The sequence below is a fragment of the Bacillus rossius genome, chromosome 16 (assembly GCF_032445375.1).
Source record: "Bacillus rossius redtenbacheri isolate Brsri chromosome 16, Brsri_v3, whole genome shotgun sequence".
Taxonomy (NCBI): Eukaryota; Metazoa; Arthropoda; class Insecta; order Phasmatodea; family Bacillidae; genus Bacillus; species Bacillus rossius.
In genome coordinates, this window is record NC_086343.1 from 2,079,679 (window position 1) to 2,105,346 (window position 25,668).

Consider the following 25,668-nt stretch of genomic DNA (forward strand, 5'->3'; position numbering starts at 1 on the left):
TTCTGTGTTATTTTTTTTATTATTATAAAAGCTGTTTTGTAATACTTACGCTAGCAAAATAGTGGTATGATTTATATGCTGCATTTTTTTACAATAAAATAATTTGTAATTAAATTGTCTAAAAAAGATACAACCAGAATAGAAAAAAAAGCATTCATGTGTGTTTTAAAAGTGACTCAATAAGAGATGCACAATAAAACAAAATAATTTAATTTTTCTTATGCATGCAATTTGGTATAATGTTTTGTCCGAAAATAACGACATTCCTTGAATTTCAAACATTAAAAGTTTACTTTTTTAGGATTTGAATTTAATATTTGGTTAAATGCTTGTATTTTGGTGCTATATGGTGCATTAACACGCATTTAGGTGTTACGCAGTGTTTTACATGCTTTTGGTGTTGTATCTCACAATTAAACCCCATAATCTTTTCCCCAATCATGCTGCAATGCGCTGGCTAGATGTGTTTTTTGCAAGGTCAATCTTCAAATTCACTTAATAATATATCTTCTGTGTGAAATTTCCAACAATATGCTTAAAATGCTATTTTCTGCTTACAAAAACAATAAGTTGTAAATTTTAGAAGCATCATGGTAAAAATTTTTTTGGTTGTTTATCATCTATAATTTATCCATCTAAACTGTTACTAACATGTACAATAATGTTAGGTGTAAATTAATTTTATTTTAGTTCAAAATGGTTTCCTTAAGTAAAATAAAACTTCAATTTTCATGTAACCATTTGAACAAGTTTAAACACACAACTAACCCAACCAGTTCAACGACTTAATTTGGAGTTTTATGTAGCAATGAAAAAAGTCTAAGGTATTTAAAACATATTAATATTCACAGGAACTCACTTTAATGTTACATTTTTTTTGCACAACCTTAAACCACTTCTTCTATTAATGGTTTGTAGGGTAAGGCGTGAAAAGTTTACTTTAGAGTATTTGCAATTACAAACGGGGATATTTTATCAGAAATTATTTCAGAAACAGTTGGCAAAGATCAGATTTAAAATATGACGAATACTGTACATAAAATGACAAACTCAAACACACAAAAATATTAGTACAAACACATACGATAACAAAGCCATGCACAGAAACGCTAAACATTTCACAAAAAAATATCTACAACTGCAGTTAACGAAAAGAAAGTTTTTACGTGTTAACGTATCGGCAATATCTCGAGAGCAAAGAACTCAGCAGTGAAAAGTACGTGCACTTTCTTGAAAAGGCTTGACCTAGAGAACAAATACTGACAGCAGTAGTTTGTACACAGAAACTCATATTCAACCAATCATTAAAGAAAATCATTTACAGAAAGAAAATCATGCACAGAAGTAAGCATTTTACGATAACCTGAAAATAAAATGATACATAGCGTGTGATCTAAGGGAGGATTGGGGTAAGGGGTGGATTTCCATTGCTGAATTTCTATCCAAAATTAAAATAGAGGGTAGATTAGTAAAAATGTGCGATGCAATCAGGGGCGCAACAACAAGGGGGGGGGGAAGGATATTTTGCCCCCCCCCCCCCCCCTTCTGAAACCTTGAAGTGGGGGCAAACTGGGGCAAAGAAAGTGCTGTGTAATCAATTTTTAGATGATAAAACTGCTTAAATAGCACCATTTTCCACCTTGAAATACAAATTTTCCCGGGGGAGGACCCCCGGGCCCCCCGCTTCAATAGGGGGGATCGGTGATTCTTTATAGAAAGGTATATTGCCCCCCCCCCCCCCCCCCTTTGAATATTTAGTTGTTGCACCCCTGGATGCAATGGAACTATCCCGACACCGGGCGCTGATCAGAACACGGGGGTGCACGAGGCACGCAACGAGCACAGCTGCACGCCAGCGTCGCACCGTGCCACACAGTCGTGCCACACAGTCGTGCCACAGCTCACCTGCGCGGCGATGCACAATGCACGACTCACATCAGGGACGCACAACACCAAAAACTGTATCCAGGTAATAATCGCACACAGTTTTTGAACAGATTAGCAAGCAATAAATGATGTGAAACTTCAGTACTAAAACTTGAATGGACTTGTATTAATTTGGTACCTTATATTAAAAACACGAGTACTAACCAAACTACTGCATATCTACTCGAACAAGTCAAATTCTTAAAATGTTATTTTCTTCAAACAAATAAAATAATACATATTATGACAATACCTAACAACAAAGAAAAACAGTCTAATAATAATACCACTGCATGCAATTAATGATATTTTGCAACTGTGAAAATAAATTGTACCCACAACTGTTTTGTATTAGTGAGGCTTTACAAAAGCAAACGAATAAACATAACCCTCTACTCTTGTAGAAATTGCTTTACAACTAAAAATTATTCCACATAAAAAAAAAATTCCCAGAATATATACGAGAGCACTAAAAACTATTTCAACAATATTTACCCAGGAAAAAACTTAGAACTTCTGTCCACAAAGCAAAAATTTTTTGTATTCTGCAAGGAATGTTTGCATGCTGTGAGTGTTTAGAAAAGTATGTAATGTTTTTCTTTAAGAAGAATTCTGCAAGCTTCAGATAACTACTAATGAGTACCCTAAATGGAAATTTTGAACAGAAACAAACTTTCTTTCACACACAACGTGTGTGTGTGTGTGTAAAAATAATAAAAAATTCTAATGAAGTATTTTACGAACTGTAAAACACTTCTACAAAAAATCAGTAACATTGATGCCTATACTGCACCTCTAAAAGTTATAACAATATACTACAACAATGCCAGTTCCACCACAGTTTGACTTTGCAACACTTGTCTCGGAGCAACTCACCGTTGCTGTTCTCGTTGTCGCTGGTTGTGCCACGCTTCTGCTCCATGGCAGCCTTCTTCTCCAGGTCTCCGTGGTACGCAACGTTGCTGCAACATCGCACCCCACAACACATTACCTCACCCTGTGTACCACCGGCTACAGTCGCCAGTCAAGATTGGTATCACTGCCATTCGTTGCCAGCAGGCACGTAGCCAGGGTTAGGTCCGCGGGGTCCCGAACTCTCCCTTCCAGGGTTTGAAACAAAAACCGGCTGATGTACGCCACATCTCCCAAGCCCCCTAGAGGTCGCCATGGCAACATACATACACCCAGGTGACTGTTCATAACACCGCATCAACACTCGAGGCTTCCTGCTTCCCTCCTCGTAGCCGCCTGCCTCCGAGTGTCTCGGTAACTAACACATTGTAAGCAGACACCTTGCCTTTTCACACGGACAGATTCTTCCTTCAGTGTGATGAAGAAAGAGTGTACACACAAATTCGCGATATTTCCCTGACTTCCCTGAAAATATCTTAAAATATACCATTTTTTTTAAATGAATGAAATAAAGAAGATCCAGATCCATCATCTCCATATTCGGCCTTGAATTATGATACAAAAGTGAACATTCAAACAGAATGTTGTTAACACCATTATATAATGTGTATGACAATGAAATAAAACACTATCTAAAAAAACTCACAGTCTGGGTGATTGCAGACTCAAATACATTTTCTCCTCAAATTACTGTGCTTGAGGGAGTTTTCATAAAATGTCTAGGATTACAAATGCATTATCCGACTGGCCAGGTGTTGTCCGAGAGGGGCACTCACCTGATGATCCTGGTGTTCTGCTTGATGCGCAGCAGCTCCGGGTCATCCACCACCTGCGTGAACTTGCCTTTCGCCTTCTCGAACTCTGCGTGGTACTTCACCTGCACACACACCACACACACACTCGCTCACCGTCGGCCAGGCGGGTACCCAGGGACAGGGAGCCAGGGTGGACATGAGGGAGAGAAGGGAGGAAGAAAGGGAAGGGAGGAAGAAAGCGAGAATAATAATTGGGAAGAAAAGAAAGGGGGAAGGAAGAAAGGGACCAAGAAAAAGGGAAGAGAGGAAGAAATGGTGAAGGGGGAAAATGGGATGAGAGGAAGGCAGAAAGTAGAGAAGGGAGGGAGGAAGTGAGGACGAAACTGGTGAAGGGTTGTAAGGGGGAGAGAGGAAGAAAAGGGAAAGGGAGTGAGAAAAGAAGGGAAGGAGGGAGGGAGGGAGAATGTGAGGAAGGCAGGAAGAAGGAGGGAGGGAGAATGTGAGGAAGGCAGGAAGGAGGGAGGGAGAATGTGAGGAAGGCAGGAAGGAGGGAGGGAGAATGTGAGGAAGGCAGGAAGGAGGGAGGGAGAATGTGAGGAAGGCAGGAAGAAGGAGGGAGGGAGAATGTGAGGAAGGCAGGAAGAAAGGGGAGTGAATGCACTCGCCCCCTGGTAGGGAGGGGCAGCGCGTGGTGTCAGCGACTAGCAAGCCAGGATCACGTGACCGCCGCGCTGCGACCACGTGGAGCAAAACTCCAGCAGTGGCAATTCAATACTAAACAAACGTCTAGAACAAAATAAAATGCCTAGCAACCGCTTAAACTTAAAAAGTTTACAATTTCAAGATAAAATATTAATGACGTCAGTGACGTTAAGGTATCATCGAAACTGTACGTGAGAAGGTTGTTAATATTTATACTACTGAAGCCATCATTGAAGGAAACCTTGCAGGGGTTGAAAAAAAAAAACGATTATAATGGAACACTAAAAAAATTTCGTATAAGTTCTCTTCAGAATTTAGAATGTGGTTTTTTATCTAAAAGCATTCTTTCAAACTAAAAATAAAGACCATCGCGGGCGGGTCGGAGAAAGTGGACAGTTCTCTTCCCTGTTCCACGACTGGTTTCTGTTCTAAGACTAAATCTTGAAACCGGGGAAGACTAATTTAATACATTATTTTGGACATACGCCATTGCATGTTTATACCGTGTGTTATAGAGAAAACTTGTAGAACGGACAAAGAAAGATGAATAGACCTACAAGTAACCACAGAAAAACAAGCCAAATCAGCCCATGTCGAATGTTAAAAGCACAGACAGCACTGAGAACTCCGTGGAAGGAAATCAGAAAAATATCACCGCACCGACGAACACGCAGTTGCCAGAAGGAGACAATGTTTTCGGTGAGTTTGTGTATTCATCTTTCTTAGTCCATTCTTCAGGTTTTATCTGTGACAAACGACGAGAATTTGGAGTGGCTATGTCCAAGGTTATGTTTGTGTGTTGTCACACTGCGGTAGGCGACGGTAGGCCACGAACAAACCCAGGCGTGCTGCGGCTCCGCGCGTGGCAGGCCTCCCAGGTGGGCAGGGACGGATGAACGCCCATGAATGCAATCACCCAGGCGTGGCCTTGCCGTCCCAGTGACTAACGGGCCTGGCCTCTCCGCCATGACACCGTGACCTGTGGTCTTCAGCACACTGACTCAGGGCAACTTCCCCAGGCGACGCGACGGCACACTCGGGAAGACCATATGCACGCGCAGAATGATTACAGTGTAAATGCATGTACGCATAACTGTATGTTTCCGCTGGCTCATGGTAAAATGGAATGAAAGTAATGACATGAAAGATTGAGGATGGAACAGTCGCGCGTGCTGGTACTAGACATCTGGGCAGTGGCGGATCCAGGATTTTGGTTTGGGAGGGGCTTGACCTAGCTGAGGCTAGGCTTTATCACGGCAAACACTAAAACAATAGTGGACCCAGGTGCTTTTGAAGGGGGCTTGAGCACCTTAGCCCCCCTTCCCCCCCCCCCTCTGGATCCGCTACTGCATCTAGGGGAACTCCCCGGTAGCTGAACAGCTGACATTCGTCCCGTGCTGGCATCGAGTCCGGTCGGACAGGCAGGATGGCAGGGACACTCACGTTCGACTGTATCTTGGTGTTCTCTGCGATCCTCTTCAGCTCCGGCGTCTCCGCCATGGTGGTGGCCTTGGCCTTGGGGATGTGCCTGCAACAAGCGGCGCAGTCTTCCACACCACACTCCGCTCCCAGCTCCTGCACTGCACCCACTCCTCATTTCACCCGCCAGCGTCTTGATGGAGGCATACCCATCCTAGCTGTATGACATGACGAGGCACTCGCGCCTTGCCACAACCTGATGTAACCGGTCTGCTACAGCCGGGAAACTACATCTGTCACCATTCATTTTATTAATTCATTTATCGTTATTTTGGGTGGCGAAGTTAAGGTATTAAGCCATATCTTTTACACTTCACCACATTAAAAATATTCTCTACACTAACATAAAATTTTTACAAAACGAAAACAATAAAGCATAACAAAAATAGACTAGCCTCTTGTGTCTGGGGTAGACACTGAGATTGTGGCGTGCGAGGCACGGCCGCAGAGTTACCCAGTCACCACCTGCTTCTAATTACCGCGCTGGTTAAATACAATAGGTGTAAGATATTTGAAAGCTTGGGACCCGTCACGGCGTCACAACCTTATAGCTTCTGCTCGCGACAGGGGTAGGGGAAGGGAAGGAGAATCGGTAGGGCTCGCTTACTCTTCCCCTCCAGTGCAGTGGCCGGTGATAGCAGTAAGACACCCAGGCTTTTAGCTAACCTGCTTTCAGATAAGAAAAAAAATAATGTCTAAGGGGGGGGGGGGATAGAAATCCTAACCCCCCCCCCTGGCTACGCCCCTGCCACATGGCACGGAACTTTCCAAAGTAAATGGTCGCACACGACCGACATGGAAATGGCCAGCAGACTTCTGAACCTGCATCGTCCATGTAGCATTCCGCACCAGAGCCCACGGACGCTAGCGAGGAACTATCGTGGCGTCACTTGCTGGATGTATGTCATGTTCCTCTATTTTTTTCCCATTCGCCTACGGTTTGCAGTTGTCCTCGTGTCCAGTTGTCTCCCTGTTCTGCACGCATAGCTATCAGAAGCGATAACAAATCACCATCTGTATCAGCACTAGACAGCCGAGATAACACTGCGGTGGCGCCTCATCTTCAGTGCCTCCGCCCTGGGTCCAGTCGGCTCTAACCTCCTCACAACGAAGGGCGAATCCTTCAGCTAGTGCTGCTGTATCATACACACGTATCGCATCATATCGCACCACAATATGACGATCATATAAAACCAAAAACTTACATTATAATAAAACAACCTGTTTTTTTAAATCAATATTTACTTCAGATGTACCACACAATAATGTTCAAAATGTATAAAATACATTTCCTATGCAAAAAAAAAAAACGAGCTGCAAAATCATTTAGGAAATAAAATCAAAACACAATATATTTTACAATTTGACATTACAAGTCATGTTCAGGAAGCATTTTAAATTTATTTAGCGCTGATGATGAACGTAAGGAACTTGGCGAGGTGTCCTGTGCAGTTGCATAAGGCGTCCAGTGGACAGTGGGCAGTCTGGAGCAATCTGCTCTGGCCTCTCCGTGTGCACGTAGGCAATCAGTGGGCAATGGGCAATGGGCAATGGGCGCTCCCGAGCGCAGCGCCGGTTACCACTGCACACTTGCTCCACGGAACTAAAAGCAATTAGTGACGACAGGGTTTAAGGTACAAGTGCGCGTTGGAATTTATAAAACTAAGGCTACCTTAGATAATTAACATCAGCAGCAGACCTGCTGACAAAAATGGGTAACGTCTGCGAAAGCAAGATAACGCAATATGTACTGCAAGTGATCGGAGTAGAGTCTTTCTTTTCCTTTCCCGGCTGTGGGAGACATTCCTCACACCAGGACACTCCGACACGTTAAACAAACACTTTAACAACAGACTATGAAGTTTCACAGACACTATATATATATTTTTTTTTACCAAACACATACTCTTGAATTTCCCCACAGTTACTTTTATTGAAATGATCATAACTAATAAAGCCAGGCAGCACGGCAGCACTAAGAGGACCACCACGTGGGCTGCACATGTGGCATGGCTTCCTGCCCCGCCCTGCGCGCGCTGGTTGCTGGTTGCCGGGGCATCGCGCTTAGACCGCAGAGTGCAACAATCTCCCTCCAACACACTGTCCTTGTCTCTTCGTGCGCCGCCGACTTACAACACACGAGTTTCAAATTGGTAGTTCCTGAACGAAGCGATTTTGCATACCGTAAATAATCAAAATCCATCAGGAGAGTTATATTTTGCGTACTTCATTGCTTTTTAAGGGATAGAATTAAAAAAAAAGTAACTTTCTCAATGGGAACTATTGTTTTAAGTACTCCAAAATGAATCACATAAACTAAACTAACCAACATGTGTACCCAATTCAGATTTTTTTAATAAATTCATATTTCAAGACGCCATTGAATAAATCTCAAGGAAAAACACACCCTAACAGTCACGCATGAAATATATGCACCTGCTCAAAGTGACATATGTTCGTATTTTGCCGCCTTACCGTCTGAAAGCACGCACTTAGGTAGGTTATGAAGGGTAGAGAGTTCTCACGGCAGCTGGAACGCAGTGTACTATCTCGCTCTAACGCGGGAACTGCTCATGTCTATACTACTGCATGTTCGCGTCACAGAGCGCGGGCAAGGGATGAGGGATATGTCCCAATGCTCCGATTTGCTAAAACATTACCACAGTCGCCAACAAATGGAAAGAATGCGAAAGCAAACAGCAGGCAAAGTGGCTCCAACTCTTGTGAGATGGCCTGTTCACGTCAATATGCACAAGAGTCGCAAATGAATGTTGGTTCGCTGATGTCACTGCAGACAATGTGCGCCGCGTGAGTCAGGCGGTGACCCAGTGAAACCGGCTCCTTGTAAGGCAGTGCGCGGGCCGCTCGCTTTCCCCGGGCCCCGCCCCACTGCCCCCCTGCCGCCCGGCCGCCTGCAGCCTCAGCTGTCGCCACGTGTTGGCCGGGACCACGCCAATTATAAAATAAGTGCTCCAAGTGAGACTACAAAAGAAATAAACGGCTCCACTTGAGGGCAACTCCCGGTCAGGGCGTGGGCGGGTATTATACGGTGTGCAGTATACAGTATTTAGTGTGCAGTATACACTATCTAGTATGCAGCATTCAGTATGTAATGTACAGTATGTAGTGTACAGTATGTAGTGTACAGTATGTAGTGTACAGTATGTAGTATACAGTATGTAGTGTACAGTATGTAGTATACAGTATGTAGTATACAGTATGTAGTATACAGTATGTAGTATACAGCATGTAGTATACAGCATGTAGTGTGCAGTATACAGCATGCAGTGTGCAGTATACAGCATGCAGTGTGCAGTATACAGCATGCAGTGTGCAGTGAGCGGTGTGCAGTGCACGCGGTGCACGGTGTGTAGAGTGCGACAACCACGCGCTGACGTCACGATGCGTCAACAGCTGGCGGGTCAAAGGGCGCGCGGCGCTACTCACACCAACACCACTCCCGTCACTCCACGCGTTCATTCTACAAGTAACGGCACAGCTACTCTTTATTCGTTTTTACATGCTTTATATTAGCTTCACCTGTATGTTTGTCTGTCCGCCTGTAACTCTGTCCGTCTGTAACTCTTTCGACTAAGAGTGAGTGACTCATCACAGTAAAATGTCCCACCCATTTCATTACGTTCGTTAGCCGAGCGGTCTAAGGCGCACGACTTATGTGACGTCAGCTTTCGGATTCAAAGAACGTGGGTTCTACTCCCGGCCACGCCGAAAAAAAAATGTTTTTTTTTTCCCCGGTAAATTCTAATATTATATCCATACATCTAACTGCAAATGATTCGTAGAGACTTTACCATTTCTTTGTGACGTTGCAACTCCAAATAGTTATCTCAGATGGTAATAGGTAGTGTCGGTAACTCATTTCCCTATGATAATTATACATAAATATAGTTTAAAAAACTAAAAAAAACATGCTTTTAAAGAATATCAAACTAAAAAGTTCAAAATAAATATAGTTTAAAAAACTAAAAAACATGCTTTTAAAGAATATCAAACTAAAAAGTTAAAAATAAATATAGTTTAAAAAACTAAAGAAACATGCTTTTAAAGATTATCAAACTAAAAAGTAAAAAATAATTTTAAAATTAAATTTATGACAATAGTATATAAGCAATACTAGTATAAATGAGAAAAAAGCATGGGGCGCTTAGCATTCAAAAAATATGGCACAAAGCGCCTCAAGCTTTTTTTTTATTTATACTAGTATTGCTTATATACTATTGTCATAAATTTAATTTTAAAATTATTTTTTACTTTTTAGTTTGATAATCTTTAAAAGCATGTTTCTTTAGTTTTTTAAACTATATTTTTTTGGAACATTTTCTACCCACGATGGAGACGTACTTGTTCAGACACTCCCCTGCTGCAACGGCCGAAACTCCGCGTCTACTGACGTCAGCGCACGACTCGCTCGAGGCACGAGTTCGCCCGGATACAGACTGACGCTCCCATCTCCCTGCGGTGAATGGACGCGTGGATGTAGTGACGCAACCCTGTGCGAGTCATGTTCGGCGAGAACTGATGGCCTCCGCAGATACGCCCGGAGATGACCAAGGAAGAGCATCGTGGACCAGATATTCTTCATCAGAGCCTTCTCTGCTGGAGTCGGCGTGGTTGTGGCTGGCAGGAGCGTGGAGCCCCCCTCGCCTCGCCGCTGGCTCCATTTCCCCCCGCCCTTCTTTTTATAGTCATTTATATTAGTCAAACTCTATCTCCGTAAACACAATACCATTCCTCTCTTGCACAGGAGTGCACGCAAGAGTTCATTACGCACCGGGGTTAAGGGGAGAACCTCTTTGCCCGCTTCTTTGCTTTCTAATTCTTTCCTTTTGTTGGGGGGTGATTATATATATTTTATTTCTTAGTATTTCGGGGGCGGGATGATATATCCAGCAGCTATCCTCTCCCCCTCCCTGCTGTGATGTTCACCAAGTGTAAGTGGGTGTAGAGATATTTGTAGTCATCATCACTTGCAAGACCTCTGCAGCTGGCTACAGGCAAGTCTTCCAGCGCAGCATCAGACTGCCGTGGTGTCATGCCGACATTAGCTCAACATACAACATATACCACGCCAACGTCTTGGCGCAGTAAATAATCACCACCGGTGAAGATATTTACAATGAAAATCACGGCATCCCCGCTATAGTTGTTTTTTAAAAAAAATAAACAAACAGTAAGTTTACCATAAACTAATCATTAAAATTTTACGTTTGATTATTTGGTTGATATTCCTACAGCGATGATGAGGGATAGCGAGGGCTGCTCACAAGATAAACCAATATCTAGCGGTCCGAGTCTCCCACCAGCGAATGGGAAGCTGCGCAAAAACACAAATTAAGCAAAAAAATGCTGTTGTCAGGATATAAACACCACACAATACTCCACAACAGGAATATGGTCAACAAACAAAGAAAAACAAAGAAAAACGGGCTAACAAAACGAAAAAAAAAAAACCACAAATGATGACAGCATAAAAATACCGAACCCAAAAAATTCAGCACAACAGTTGAAACGAGACAAAAACACAGCAAAACGAAAATACGAAACAAACACAATAGTTTTCCAAAAACAGAAGAGAACGAAAAAAAACAAAAAAAAAACCCACAAATTATGACAGCACAAAAATATTGAACCCAAAAAAATTCAGCACAACAGTCAAAACGAGACAAAAACACGACAAAACGAAAAGACGAAACAAACACAACAGTTTTCTAAAACAAAAACGAGCGACGTTTCGGGAACTGCTATCTGCTCCCGTCCTCAGGCAGAGACGCACATGGTACGAAAACACAGCTGCCCAGTTATACTCTTTGGTTGCTTTGCTAACTTTTTTTCCTTTCACTTTTCTAACTAAAAGTGCAACTGCAACATCCAAATTTACTTCCATATTCTGCGAAGAGAAAATATACATCCAACAGCAACAGCAACACCAAGACTGAAAGCTTCAGTTCGGTCCGAACTGAGTAACTGGACTGGTCGTATGTGGAAATCTACAACTGCGGCGCTTCGCACCATCATCCTAATTAATAATACTATAAATGCGAATGTGTGTTTGTTTGATTTGTCCTTTTCGTCCTCCTTTCACGTAGCACCGGAGAGTGCATAGAGAGTTCACAGGCAGAAGAGTGACACAGGCTATATTTTACCCCGGAAAAACTCACGGCTCTTGCGAGATGCATCCGGAGCGTAATTCTGTAATTACCTCATGATGCCAAAATGGCTAAACGGATTTCGCTATTTGTATTGACTGGAAACGTAAATTATAAAATATAAAAGATATCTGTCTTACAGTGACGACACGTCAGCATGGCTGACAGCACAGGCTTGATAGCGTTGCCCAGGACTATAGTCCGTCTGCAGCGCAGAGTACATTGCGAACACTGTTGCCAGGTTGAGACTTCCCGGCTTGATGACACTAAAATTTTAATTTTGTGTACCATCGTTAATCATAATAAGTTTATATATATTTTTAATTATAAGTCTTGATTTTCCTAAGACAATAAAATAGTGTCCACAGACAGAATTATTACAAGTTGTAATCTTTCTGACAGAGAAAAAACCACCAATTATTATTTCACAAAAAAAAAAAAAACTATTTGTAACAGTCTGTCACTATTAATAACAAGGCATTCCATGAAAGTATGTGCTGTGCTGAAAGATAAAAGATTCTTAGAATTAAATGATGTAAACAAATGTTATCAAAAACGATTGAAACACCAAGATGGCGTATTCAAATTACAATTCCTTAGAAGCCAAATATGGAAATCAACAGATGATGCTCTTGATGAAATATGCCAGGAAAATTTATTTCCACAATTCGCATTCCGAATCTTACCTAACAAAACACAATGTTTCCGATACATCAAACGAATTTTTTTGGCATAACAGAGTTGTGCTGTGGTGCACGTCTGGCAACAGGGCACAGCGAAACAGGGACAGCGCTAATGGGCACAGATCGTGCATTGCAAAGAGAAAGTAAATGCACTGCGATGTAAGGATGAGCAGTGCTGTAGAGCAAGGTCGCTGGTTCAGAGCCAGAAGCACCTAACTCCTCGGCTGGAACAACTCTCGGGCGGAGACTTCAAGTACTTTCCTGTTCTTGCCAAACGAGTAACCCTGAATGCCGTGACAAAGATTCATTTTTTTACCTATAGAAAACTATCGTTAAACACGTCATCTTGTTTTTTGGGTATTTATTTTCCAGCCAACTTAAAATCATGCGAAATGTTGGTTACTTTTATTCTTTACTTCAACTTGAAGTAGCTTGGCATCTGGGTTGTATCTGTGTCCTTGGCGAAAAATTCACCGACGTTTCGGTCGACATTGCAGTCGCCATCATCAGGGAGCAGTTACCCTGCTGGCGATGGCGACTGCAATTTCGACCGAAACGTCGGTGATTTATTGGTCGAGGAAACGGCTACAACCCAGAATTCCAGCTACTTCAGACAATGGCCGTGAAAGCCCACGAACATTATTTCTTTTAACTTGTATACAAATTGCACTTATTTAATAATGAAATAAAGACGGTTCAGAGAACACTAGTGCGAGATGTACTCGTCAGCATGCCCGCACGGCCACACATCACCGTCGCTATCTCGCGGTGTGCTCCGGTGCGCAGATAACAGCACGGCGCCACCAGCAACAGATAAGGCCGGCAGCCTGAGCGCTGCGTGGGCGGGCCTCCGCTCTGACGGGACATCACAAACACATTAATTAACATAATTGCAATCGTTTCAGCTTTCCGCCTCTGCTTCGTGAGTTACGATCTTCTGCAGGTATTATTCAATTTTTTTTTTATAAACCTGTTAAATTTCACGAGTCATTTAATTAAAAGAAGTGTTCAATCAAACACGGCCTGCAAAAACGCCCTTCGAAATAGCAACAGTGTAAACGAGTACACGCATGTGCCTGCACACTTCACTTCCAGTCCGCACAGCCGCAAGGAAGTACACACAAGCAAGCACATACTTCAGGCCAGTGTCGTGCCCAGGATTTTGCTCTGGGGGGGGGGGGGGGGTCAGGCATAAGGGTAGGGCCTTTCCGGGGGGCCTGGGGGGTATTCCATACGCCCCAGCTAGGCGGGGGGTCCGGGGGTCCTCCCCCGGGAAAATTTTGAAAAATACGTGTTCAATATTGCTGATTTAGGCTATCTAAAAATACTGTTTAATTAAACATTTATGCTTGTGTCATTGAATTTATTTTAATATCATACTAAATATTTATTTTCTTCATTTTATGAATTTAATATTAAAATATTTTTTAGCCCTGGGGGGGGGGGGGGGGGGGGGTCCGGTACCCCCCCCCCCCCCCAGGCACGCCCCTGCTTCAGGCCAAGTCAGACAAGGCGAGGATCTGCGGAGTGCAATACTGGGCTCGCACCACAGCGTGTTGGCAGTGTGCACTTACTTGTTCCTTGTTCCCACTAGCCTCTGAAGTGTTGACCAAAGTGAGGGAGGAATTGGACTTTAGGTTGGATGTGTGCCGTCTAACTACAGGTACACATATGGGGCTTTTGTAAGGGAAACTCGGTTAGTTTAGCTTTAATGTGACCTGTGACTTGTTGTAAACAGTCTAAATTAAACTTGTTTTAATACACCACTGAAGCTGGGGCATTCTTTTATGGACACCCTGTGCAAGTCACACAGTAGCTCGAAGGTCGACGAGGCAGTTTGCTACCCCCCTCCCCCTCCCCCGGCCAGGTTAGCCATGTGTGTTTTTAGTCTTTCTCCCAATAAAACCCTAGACATTACCTGGGTTCTTTTTCAAAAAAAGTGTGCAATGTCGTGAGTTTTCTGAAAATGATTTTTTATTTTAAACAATAGATTAGTTAGTATTAGGCCTATCGAAAAGCTTCTGTTTAGTTGTTTACACCCTTAATTTTTTCTTTATGAAATATCATTTATCCATTACTTGTATTAATTTCTACGGCATTAGTTATAACAAGCTGACATCAACCATTTTTTTTGTACTTTTGTGTGCATCTGTAATAAAGCATGCTTGTATGGACAAGACCATGGTGGGTCACAGACTGCGGTTTGTTGATAAGCCAGACCACGCCACGCCTCCTGTCCACAACAATGGTCAACTTACCGTCTATCTCGTATCCGAATTGTGGCGCAGTCAACGACCAATTACACTAAGCTGAATAATCATGTGAATAATACCTGAAACTCAATAAAACTATTTGTACTGATGCAAATTATTCCACGATTATTGCCGGCAGTTTCAGCCGGAGTAAAACCCCCCAGAAAAGGCCAAGAAATCGTAGTTTCAAACAAAACTACGTGTTTTCCGCAAAATATTGTTTGAAATAGATGGCTCAGTGAAAAAGTGGCTAGGCAGACACACATATCTGCTGTGCACTGGTGTCGGACTAGCGTATCCATTTACACAGGCTATTGTTATCTGCAAGGTATTTCAAAATTATTTATTACGAGCCACAAACGCCACAGCAGCAAGATCGTTCCAGGAATAGCGGCTGGAGTAAACTATGACGTAATGCGGTCGAAAATACGAGGAAGGAATAAAGTTGTTGGGCGCTGGCAGGAAACTTGTGAGCCTGAACAGCCAACTGCTGGGGTCTCCAGGGAGCCCTCACAACAACAACGACAACAACAACAACAACAACAACAACAACAACATTAACAACATCAACAACAACCAGTCATTCTCTTGGTTATCTGTTGAAAATGTAATACGATGCTTCCCCTTATCCTATGCCCTTACGCAGTTTAACACAAAATGTCAAAATATTAATAATGTTCGCAGGCTTTCACGGCCACTGTTTGAAGTAGCTCGGCTTGTAGGTAACTGCTCCCTGATGATGGCGACTGCAAAATCAACCGAAATGTCGGTGAATTATTTGCCAAGGACACGGCTACAACCCAGAAGCCAAGCTACTTCATGTCAAAATATTTTTTTTTGTGAATCATCATTCAGTTTTCGTTTACTAAACCCAAGATTACGTCATTACGGACATTTATTTCTGCATTCGTGGTGAAAATGTGATCTCTGAATGGCGATTCACGAAACAAAAATTATGAGTGAAACGAGTTCAAAGCACTATCAGCCCACCTTCCCCAGAATGCTTTATTTCATTGACACGAATTTATTATTTACTTGATATAATTTCTACTGGGATCATGTATCAAAATTTCAGGCAAGTTATACATAATTCCTCTACCCAAGATCTATGAAGTTGTTACAGTTAAAATTTTAACTACTAGATTACTAATAGTAGTGTACACTTCACTCAAAGTTACTGCCATTATATTATCCGAACCGTCGAACTATTTTGTAGTAACTTATAACTTTAGTTAGGAAATAAACTGAGATGTACTCGAAGGTTTTCTCTGTTACAGAATGATCCCCACGTCGAGGCAAACCCTGCGTCAGAAGCCGCCCAGAACACGACTCCCGCCTAAACTCATAATAAAACCGTAGTTAATAGTTTATATTCACTTAATGCCAAACTGTTATGTCAGTCCCGCCTTGTTCTGAAAGCATGGACTCTAAATTTTTGGATTAACCATTCGTATGCCTTCGTCTTCAAACACTTAAAAATATTTTTAGTCTAGTATTAATAAATCAATAAAAACTAGGTTTTCATCAAAACCCTGAAACACAAAGTGTTTGAAGACGAAGGTACATACGAACGGAAAGCCAAAACTGTTCATGCTAGGAGTGACATAAAAATTTGCCTTTTGACTTAATAAAAACCATTAAATAAGTCCTTGTTTAGTAGAAAACGTTGTTTAAACACAACTCAATATCGTATCACTCTATAAGAATTTTTTTTTTTACAAAAATGTGCATAAACACGAAATATACGAGAGATAATCTAATGGTTTCCACTCGTGTCACAAGTCAGATAAGAACGGGGGATGGTTCAAGCCGATCATTGGCCCAGGTTAAAACTGCTAGAACATGGCAATTGAAATAGCCTTCTCACATCACAAATACGACTCACGAAAACATAACAATCTAGAACACATTAATAAAACTCCCTCCTGAAAGTAAGCTGGCGTAGTTTTCCACGCGAGAAATCCAAGAAAACCGCTGAACTTCACCAATTATGAGCTAGGCCCACTTCTGGTTGGTAATCTCTCAGCGAGCTAGAGGGGAAAACGTTCTAGGTGCAGCCTGGGGGAAAATTTTCTCTGTTTCTAAATATTAGTGAAACCGGAGTCTCAACACCCGCGACACCAGGTGGCCACTACTTCCTTCCATGTTGCAGCGCTGCCTCGTACACGCGCATTACCACTCGATCCACGCAAACATAGAGTTCCTTCAACAGACACGCGCCGAGTAACCGGTTATACTGAAACTTCCCACAATCATCAGCTGTTTCATGTTTACACCATGTCCGAGCATAGAAGATGATAGTGCCGGTAACAGAACATCAGTTGCGCCGTAATGTTTAATTTTTGCAAGTGGAAAACGTACGGATGTTGCTGTTAGTTAGTTGGTCGATGTCGAAGAGATGTTAACAACCTAATTCAAGCCAACACTTAAAACTATGGCTTTACACATGGGTCTTCCCAACATGACATCTCGTCCGTACAACAGCTACGTCAGAATAATGCACATGGGTGCGGTGTTGCCAGCAGCATTACCAACACTCGCCAACACGTGGTGTCAGGGAACGCGACACTAGATTAGTGGCGGTCTACACTCTGCGGGGTCTGGAACTACACTCTTCCAGGAAAATTTGCAAAAATTAACTCTTTAAGCCAAACTTTAATTTCCTCGACGGTTTTTGCCAATTTCATTATAATTTTGATATTTTCCTGAAAAAAAATAATATCCTCGGATCAGTTATATAAAAGCCTACCGAACAAATTCCGGTGGGACTGCGCATAACTAACTATGCGTCGCAATAAACGCTTCACAAGTTCTTTAATACGAAATCATGAATTGAAATTTGTACTGACCAGCACTTGCAGTTCACGTGCTAGTAAAAGTTTAAATTTTTTCCATTTGCAATTAATGTTCATGTGTGAGCAGGACTCCGGCCAAACAGAACAAACAAGTACAATGGAGATGTAAACGGAGCTGAGAATTGTTGCTCGATCAGGCAACACCGCCGCAGGGTGAGCTGCAACTGTACTGTCATCACAGCCACATGCGGGCCTCGAGGTCCGAGTGCAAGATCCGGGCATCGAACCACAGGCCCCCGGGTAGAGTTCCAGGCCACGGATTGCCGCCCACTGCCTTTAGTTGTAAAGATAGATATTAGGTTTTAATGGCGATGTAGATAACGGATGTTTGGTGGCCCTGAGATGTTGTGAGTTGGGGTGGTTTGGCGGGGTTGCAGTCAGGACTCGAACCCGTGTTGTGCTGACGGAACGGAAGGCGCCGGGACAGGTCACCCTGACGGGTCTGCGAGCTCGCACTTGTATCGCCTCCGTGCACTTACACTCCTGGGCCTTCCTCAAGGTTACACTGTGTGGTCATGCAGCAATACCGACACTTTGTGGGAAAATTTTCACATATTTTCTACGTCTCAATTGGAAAAAAAATTCCCAAAATTTCCCTAGGATATTTCCACCGCTCAAGGATACTAGCCTCGCAAAATGGAGAATTTCTTGAAGACCGTTTACGAACATGAAATGAATATACCAGTCATCACCAAATGCATTCACCAAAAGATTCACCATGAAACAAGCTTCCACAATTTTTTTGAAACACTTTATCAGATTCGCTAATAGCTTTAACTTGCCAACCTAACAAAACTACAGAACCTTCTGCACTAAACACCACAAAGATTTAAATAAATCAAACTGATTTAAAATTTTAATTCGATTATATATCACAATACATGTGCTATTCGGTTAGTGTACCCAAACGTAATTATTTTTCCGCTGTAGCATAACAGAAACTAGGTATATTTCCTACCTTAATAAAACTGTTAAAAAAATAATATCACGAAATGTCGTGATGTGCTGTACTTTGCAATTAATCGAGTTATCATTACTTGCTAGTAAATCATTACAGGATGTCCACATACATCTGTAATAACCTTCCCTGGCTTTCCATCGCCCAAAATCTCAACTTATTTTTACTAAATAATTAATCTGGTTGTAATTTTATCAAGGAATAACGGAATTCCAGACTCCACGATCCCTATAACTTGCCCACGGTTCTCCCTCTTATTACAAAATAAAATATTTCATAGTGTCTATGACTACGTGCTAAAATACCACATGGGTAAAAAAAACTGACAGTGTGGGTGATGGAAAATTGAAGAAAGAAAGAAAATTCCCAACCAAATTACTACCACTGGAGCAATTTCCATGTATTTTCCATGAGTTCAAGTAAATGCCCCGACTGTTCCTGACCCAATTCCAGCCAATGGCGGCTTCAGGATGACTTTTCGGGAGGGGCTATCGCACAAAGAAATGTCGTAGTTGCAAAAAAATGAAAGTGGTCAGATATTGGCCTTGGAATATTATTTACAAATTGCAGGTTTCAACCTACAGAACCTTGGTGGCTCCATGCAACTTTTGATGAGTTTAAAGTTTTAACATGTGAAATTAAATATTAAAGTAAACATGAATATACACTGATCAATAAAATTGGTCTCGCGAGGGGCTGTCGCCCCCACCGCACCCACCCCCCCCCCCCCCCTTCTGGAGCCGCGCTTGGTTCCAGCATCCCCGACTCGCCGGCGCGGCCGCACAGCACAGCACAGCACAGCACAGAACAGCACAGCACAGCACAGGAACATGGCACATGGCACAGAGCACAGAGGGCGCGGCATGCCCACGGCCTACATAGTGATCCGCGCATGACCCGACCCAACAGCTGGCCTCGATTTCCCCGGGTGCTACCCCCCACCACCCGGCCGACCCCATTGGCGCATTACGTCTACACGTGAACCATCAACAACCACGTGGTCAACTGGGGGAAGCCTTCATTTCACAGACAGGAGAGCCAAACTCCCGATCCTGCATCTTCGGTTTTTTTTTTTCCTTCTGTTCATTGTAAATAAATATGGCTAGAGACCGGAAAAATTCGCGAATTCATTTCACGATAGGCTAAAATACAAATAGTTATACCTCAGTGCTGCCTCTGCTATTGGCTCACAACTCACCTGGATGACTCTGGGCCAATGAGAAACACCCAGCCAAAGCTTTATCGAATCACAGGCTGCTACGTTGGGACGTCTCACAAGACAGCAGCCAATGAGTGGGTGACATTTGACCGAGTGTACGTAGAACTATGGAGTTCATCCTTCAGGTCATTGAACCCGCGAATTTTCCGGTCCCTAATTATGGCGGTGTTGATAAAAGGAAAGACCATAAACAAGGCAACGGTATTTATTTGTACGCCGCCATATTATTAGTTTGTCGTGTGTCCGTGAATGTTTATTTTGTACAACTCATGATGACTAACGGTCAATTAGGTTAGGTTAGCTACATTATAAATACTTTGAAACATTGTGGACGGTTGATTTGGTTAGGATAGCTACATTAAAGATACTGTGAAATCATGTAAACGTTTTCCTAGCCCTGGATAGCTACATATTAAAAAGTTATTTGCTAAGCAACCATAAAATGATTTTACAGTATTTTTAATGTAGCTATACTTACCTAATATAACCAACCATCCACAATGTTTTAATTTAAAGTATTTGTAACGTAGCTAACCTATCCTAATCGACCGCAAAATGTAATGCCACACCGGTTTATACAATGAGATAGAACGGCGTATGACTTATGAGTCGGCTACATCCCAAATAAATATGTACACCTGTTGTGGCACGGAAAAAAAAAGCGAGCATGAACTTCGGGTGTGGCTCTCTGGTCTGTGAAATGAAGGCTTCCCGGTCAACTACACGTGTAATCCACCCCACATACTCCCCTCTTGGCTACTACCACGGAGCATACATAGCATTCTTCTTTCCCTCGACATTGTTATTAGAAAGGGGATATCCATCGTAAATTTAACACCATACCACTGTTTACTAATTTGTTGTTCTGACACAAATACTTTCTGTCACATATTCAGAAAGTGCAACATGCTGTTGCCATTACAACAAAGAACTATCATAGGACAGCCGATACAAAATAATATTACCAAACATCCGCCATCTTGGCATTTTAAAATCGGGAAAAAAAATGGGGGGGGGGGGGGGGGAACAGCGTCAAGTCTGACGGCTAATGCTCCACCTGTATCCTTCCCTAATCTCTGCACACAGGAGCTACGAATTTTGTATCTCAAGTTAGTTCCTATGGTATTACTAACCTCCAAATAAATGACCAACCAGTTATGATTTAAAGTTATGTTTTGTACGTATTATAGTAATAATTGTTTTCCGATAATCTAAAAATAAGTTATTTTGCATCTTTAAATATTTAATGGTTGTAAATAAGTTTAATTTTAATGTTTCGAAATTATAATCTTTATTATATTCTCAAGGGTGGTCACACTGTTACACTTGATTATGTGACAGATGATATAGACTTAACGCACGCGTACACTTTCGTGGACTTTGTTGCTGGATAACTTGAGACTTATAAGAGAGAGCGTTTAGAGAATAGGACGGTGAAGATGTAATGAACAAAAACCTCTTCAAAACTAATGACTATTCAAGAAAAAAAAACTAGCCTAGGTAAGAAAAAAAAATCAAACGAAAGTGCCTTCCTGCATAGCTGTAAAAGAAAAAATATTGTTTCGAGCGTGTGTATATGACAAAAAGACGTCCGTTGAACACGGAAATGTTGGTAACAGTCATCAGTATGCAGGATGCAGGATAAAGGCTGAGGTCGGCAGGCGTGCAGTGCGGACAGCAGAGCGCCGGGCAGGATCGCACTGGCGGACAGCTACCCTCACAGCCTGCCACTACTGCTGCCGCCCGACAGTGGCTTGTCCCGCAGCCGGCACCGAGGTCTGGAGCAATGCCGTGTTTACAGTACTCACTCCAGTCCTCTTTATCATTTCATTTATATCAGTTAGCTTTGCATGTGGAAATTAAAGTCAGGTCAGTTTTCCCATCACGCCAAATAGTAAAGTATGTCATCCTGCAGTCCAGTGGTCAGGATGTCGGGGTCACCGGCCTGCGTCTGACCGCACGGGATGTGTCCCAAACTCACTGCACGGGGAAGCCTACAACTCACGTAGTTTGGGTTCCCTGCAAGGATTTCCGAACATTTCCGAAGTTTTCCGTTTTGGTATTAACGCTAAAGCCGCTAAATCAGAAGTTTCCAATGAAAACAAGCATGTTGTGACTAACCTAACCCTTCGATTTTTTTTCAATTTAAATTTTTGAGAGAAATCCGAAGTTGCACGAACGTGGTAGGGAACCGAAACTACGTGAGTTGTAGGCTACCGCACAGCACGACTGCGGCTGCAGGGTGTCCACAAGGAAAAAAATATTGCGTACCAACTTAGGCGAGAAAAAAGTACTAGATTTGAAAGAAAAAAAAGTACTAAATTATAATTTATGGTTTTAACAATTTAGGAAGTTATGTATAATGAAATTGCAATGCCGTGACATTCCATAGTTTTTAAAAATAATTACGCTTAATAATAACACATATTGGAGTTACTGTAATATTATTATATTAAAGAAAAATGTACTAGATCTGAGCGTAAATGTACTAGACCACTAAAGTACTAGATCTAGTAGGAAATAGTGATGGGTCGTTCGTTAACGATTCGTTCAAAAAGAACGAATCTTTGAGAGAACGAAATCTTGCGATTCGTTCGCGATGTAAAGAACCGGCTCTTTGAGAGCCGGTACCTTGAAAGATTCGGAGGAACGAAAACGCGGAGAGAACGAGAGAACGAGAGAACGAGATGAGAGAACCGGCCACGCGCCCGGTCCGATTCGTTCGTGAAATGATTCATGACGTCAGGAGTCTGAAGAATTAGTAATCACAGCGTGTGCATGTTCACAAGAGCAAACGATAACTGATCAAATAAAATAGGGTAACATGAAAAGTATCTATACCTGAAAATGTCAACTGTTAAGTAGTGGTTTAAAATTGCTTTTTCACATTCACATACACAAATTTGGAAATAAAAAACTAAAAAAAAAAAAACAGTATGAATTAAAAAATAACAGGGAAAGTAACTACAAATGTTCACATTTACCATTTTTGGGTTAATTAATGTACTTCATTTGTTTCTCTTCATACTGAATCGCAGTAGTAGTATTAAATTTTTGTCTTTTTTCTCTAAATGTGTTGGTCTACATGTAAACACTTTACTGTCACTAGAGTGTAAATAGCCTATATATTAATATTTGTAACTTAAAAAGCAATAAAATATAAATAATCTTGTTTCATATACGCAACTGTGATTCACTGGTTACGGAAAGCAATGTTCAAATTCAAATACAAAAACACGTACGTAATACTCTAAAGGATGAACGAGTTACGACACCTGATAAAAGAGCCAGATCCTATACACAGAAAAGAACGAATTGACCGAGATGAACGAATCGTTCTGAACGAATCATTTCACGGCACTGATCCAAAAGAACCGATTCGGTCAAAAGATCCGTTCTGCCCATCACTAGTAGGAAAGTACTAACTGTGGGCACCCTGGAACTACAGAGACCGGCAGACCGAGCCACGACCTGGGGGGAAGGGGAGAGGGGTGCAGTGTCTCTGACTGCGGATGTGCTGAGGCGGCACAGGCTTCGTCTTACAGTCCGCCGAGGGCAAACCTCCCCCCTCCACTACACCCGAATGCAACACAGACTAATCCCGCTGCTTCTAGCGGGCGAGTCTGACGAACACAGGCTGCTGGTTCATCCATCACGACAAAATAAGTTGAAAACATGCCTACGTAATTATAAAAATTTGCTATCCCAATGCTATCCGATATGTCTTCGGAGTAATTATAAATGACAAGTATATTACTTAAGAAGGAACATTGTCCGCCTGGATTGTGCTGACAGAATTGAGTTCTACAACTATCGCGAATTTTGTGGGGTTTCCCACAAAATGATTCAAATTACACAACTCTGTGACAGCGACAAACTTCATTCAATCATACATAATTACGTATTAAATACTTTATTATCTACAATAAAAATTATGTTCAGCTCTAACTTCAAAGGCGTATACACCTAGGATTTGTCGATATGAACCTTACAGCCCAGGTTTATCGGTCGAATTCAGACTCATCCTGTAAGAGGCCGATACAATGGACACGGCGGTGCGTTGTCAGTGTTATAAAATATGGCCTGAGGAACGGACATGCAAGATGAATACGGGCAAATGGCCTGAATGACAGGAGCAGATGTCAGTTGCCGATACGTGGGGGCGTATTCCCCCCACTGCAGGCTGAACTCAATGTGTCGGCGACAAGGTGACTACAGCCTGTCCCACGCTTAGAGCGCAGTACAGTGTAAATGGCGCCCACCCAGCCGGCTATCTTGTAATCGTTAATTTTAGTAAGTTTTAATGGAACCATAAGATAACGTAAACTGACAGTATTTATACAGCTGTGGTCGTCCTGTAAACACACAAACAGTATAATCAATGCCTAGCGCCAATTATTATTTTACAAGAGAAACTATTTGTAGGAGCCGGTCATTATTAATGACAATCCATTTAATATTTTAATTAAATTATACTCTATTCTCGAACAGATCAAAATCTGCTACATTACATTATATAAAACGTTTTGTTTTTTAAGGAAAAAAAAAGTAGAAACCAAGATGACGTCTTTCAGCTACATCTCCTTGGAAGTAGAAATTGAGTATTAGATGAGACTTTCGTGGCCCTAAATCTGCTGTACAGACACGTGTACAAATGGCTTGACGGCATTGCGGCTGTGGCGAGCAGGCCCAGGAAGCGAGTCACGTGACTGGCTGCGGTCTCTGCCCCGACAGGAAGTCCCGGGAACCGACCTTCCTGTCCCTGCAGGGGAAGCCTTCTTTCCGCAGACGAGAGAGCCAAACGCCCGATCGTGCATCTTCGGTTTTTTTTTGTTCATTGTAAAAGGTTAGGTTTAGCTACATTATAAATACTTTAAAACATTCTGGACGGTTGATTTGGTTAGGATAGCTACATTAAAGATACTGTGAAATCATGTAAACGGTTTCCCAGCCCTGGATAGCTACATATTAAAAAGTTATTTGCTAAGCAACCATAAATAATTTCACAGTTTGTTTAATGTAGCTATACTTAACAAATATAACCAACCATCCACAATGTTTTAAAGTATTTATAATGTAGCAACCCTATCCTAATCGACAGCAAAATTTAATGCCACACCGGTTTATACAATGAGATAGAAACGGTGGGGGGGGGGGGGGGGGGGGGGGGGGAACCGAGCATGAACTTCGGGGAACTTCGGGTGTGGCTCTCTCGTCGGTGAAATGAAATCTTAAGCACTGCACGTCCATCCCTGAGTTGGGTGTTTGCATATTTCGTAACGAAATGCCTAGTTTGTAAGTCATTTATCTTTTTTTGTCTTAGTTTCTTAGTTTTTTTAGGTGCTGACTGGCGGCGGAGTGAGTGGTCAGTGCAACCACTCACCACCAGGGGCGCTTGCGTCCCTGGTCACTAAATCCAGTCCTGGATAAAAAGCAAAGCGGACCACGAGTCCAAGTGCCCAACCCCCGCATGGTAGACTCTTTTCTACTCTGTCCAACACTTCATCCAGACCATCCTCTGTCTCCTGTAAATTCCTACAGGTAATGCATGCCAGATTGCATCCCGCATGAATGTGCCCAGGGTTTTCCCTGTGTCTATGCAGGTTTTACCTGGGCCCAACCTATCTCTAGTTATAGTCTAGATTTAAGAGTGAGGGGAGTTAGTCATGGCGCCAATCGTTGCCATGGCTGGCCAATCCCCTCCTAGCACACGATGCATGCGACCCTCTCCCTGCATGGCTAATCCCAGCATGACTAGGC

At 42.4% G+C, this 25,668-nt stretch overlaps 1 protein-coding gene across 1 annotated transcript in view; it reads right to left on the reverse strand.

The window, feature by feature from the left end:
• LOC134540365 (LIM and SH3 domain protein Lasp) overlaps window positions 1-25,668 on the reverse strand; it is a 43,069-nt gene that overhangs the window by 7,023 nt on the left and 10,378 nt on the right. Inside the window, exons 3-5 of the mRNA XM_063383047.1 lie at window positions 5,739-5,823; window positions 3,615-3,715; window positions 2,803-2,888 (exon numbers count right to left, since the gene is read on the reverse strand). Coding sequence (XP_063239117.1) covers window positions 2,803-2,888; window positions 3,615-3,715; window positions 5,739-5,823 — 272 coding nt within the window. The remainder of the gene's footprint in view (window positions 1-2,802; window positions 2,889-3,614; window positions 3,716-5,738; window positions 5,824-25,668) is intronic.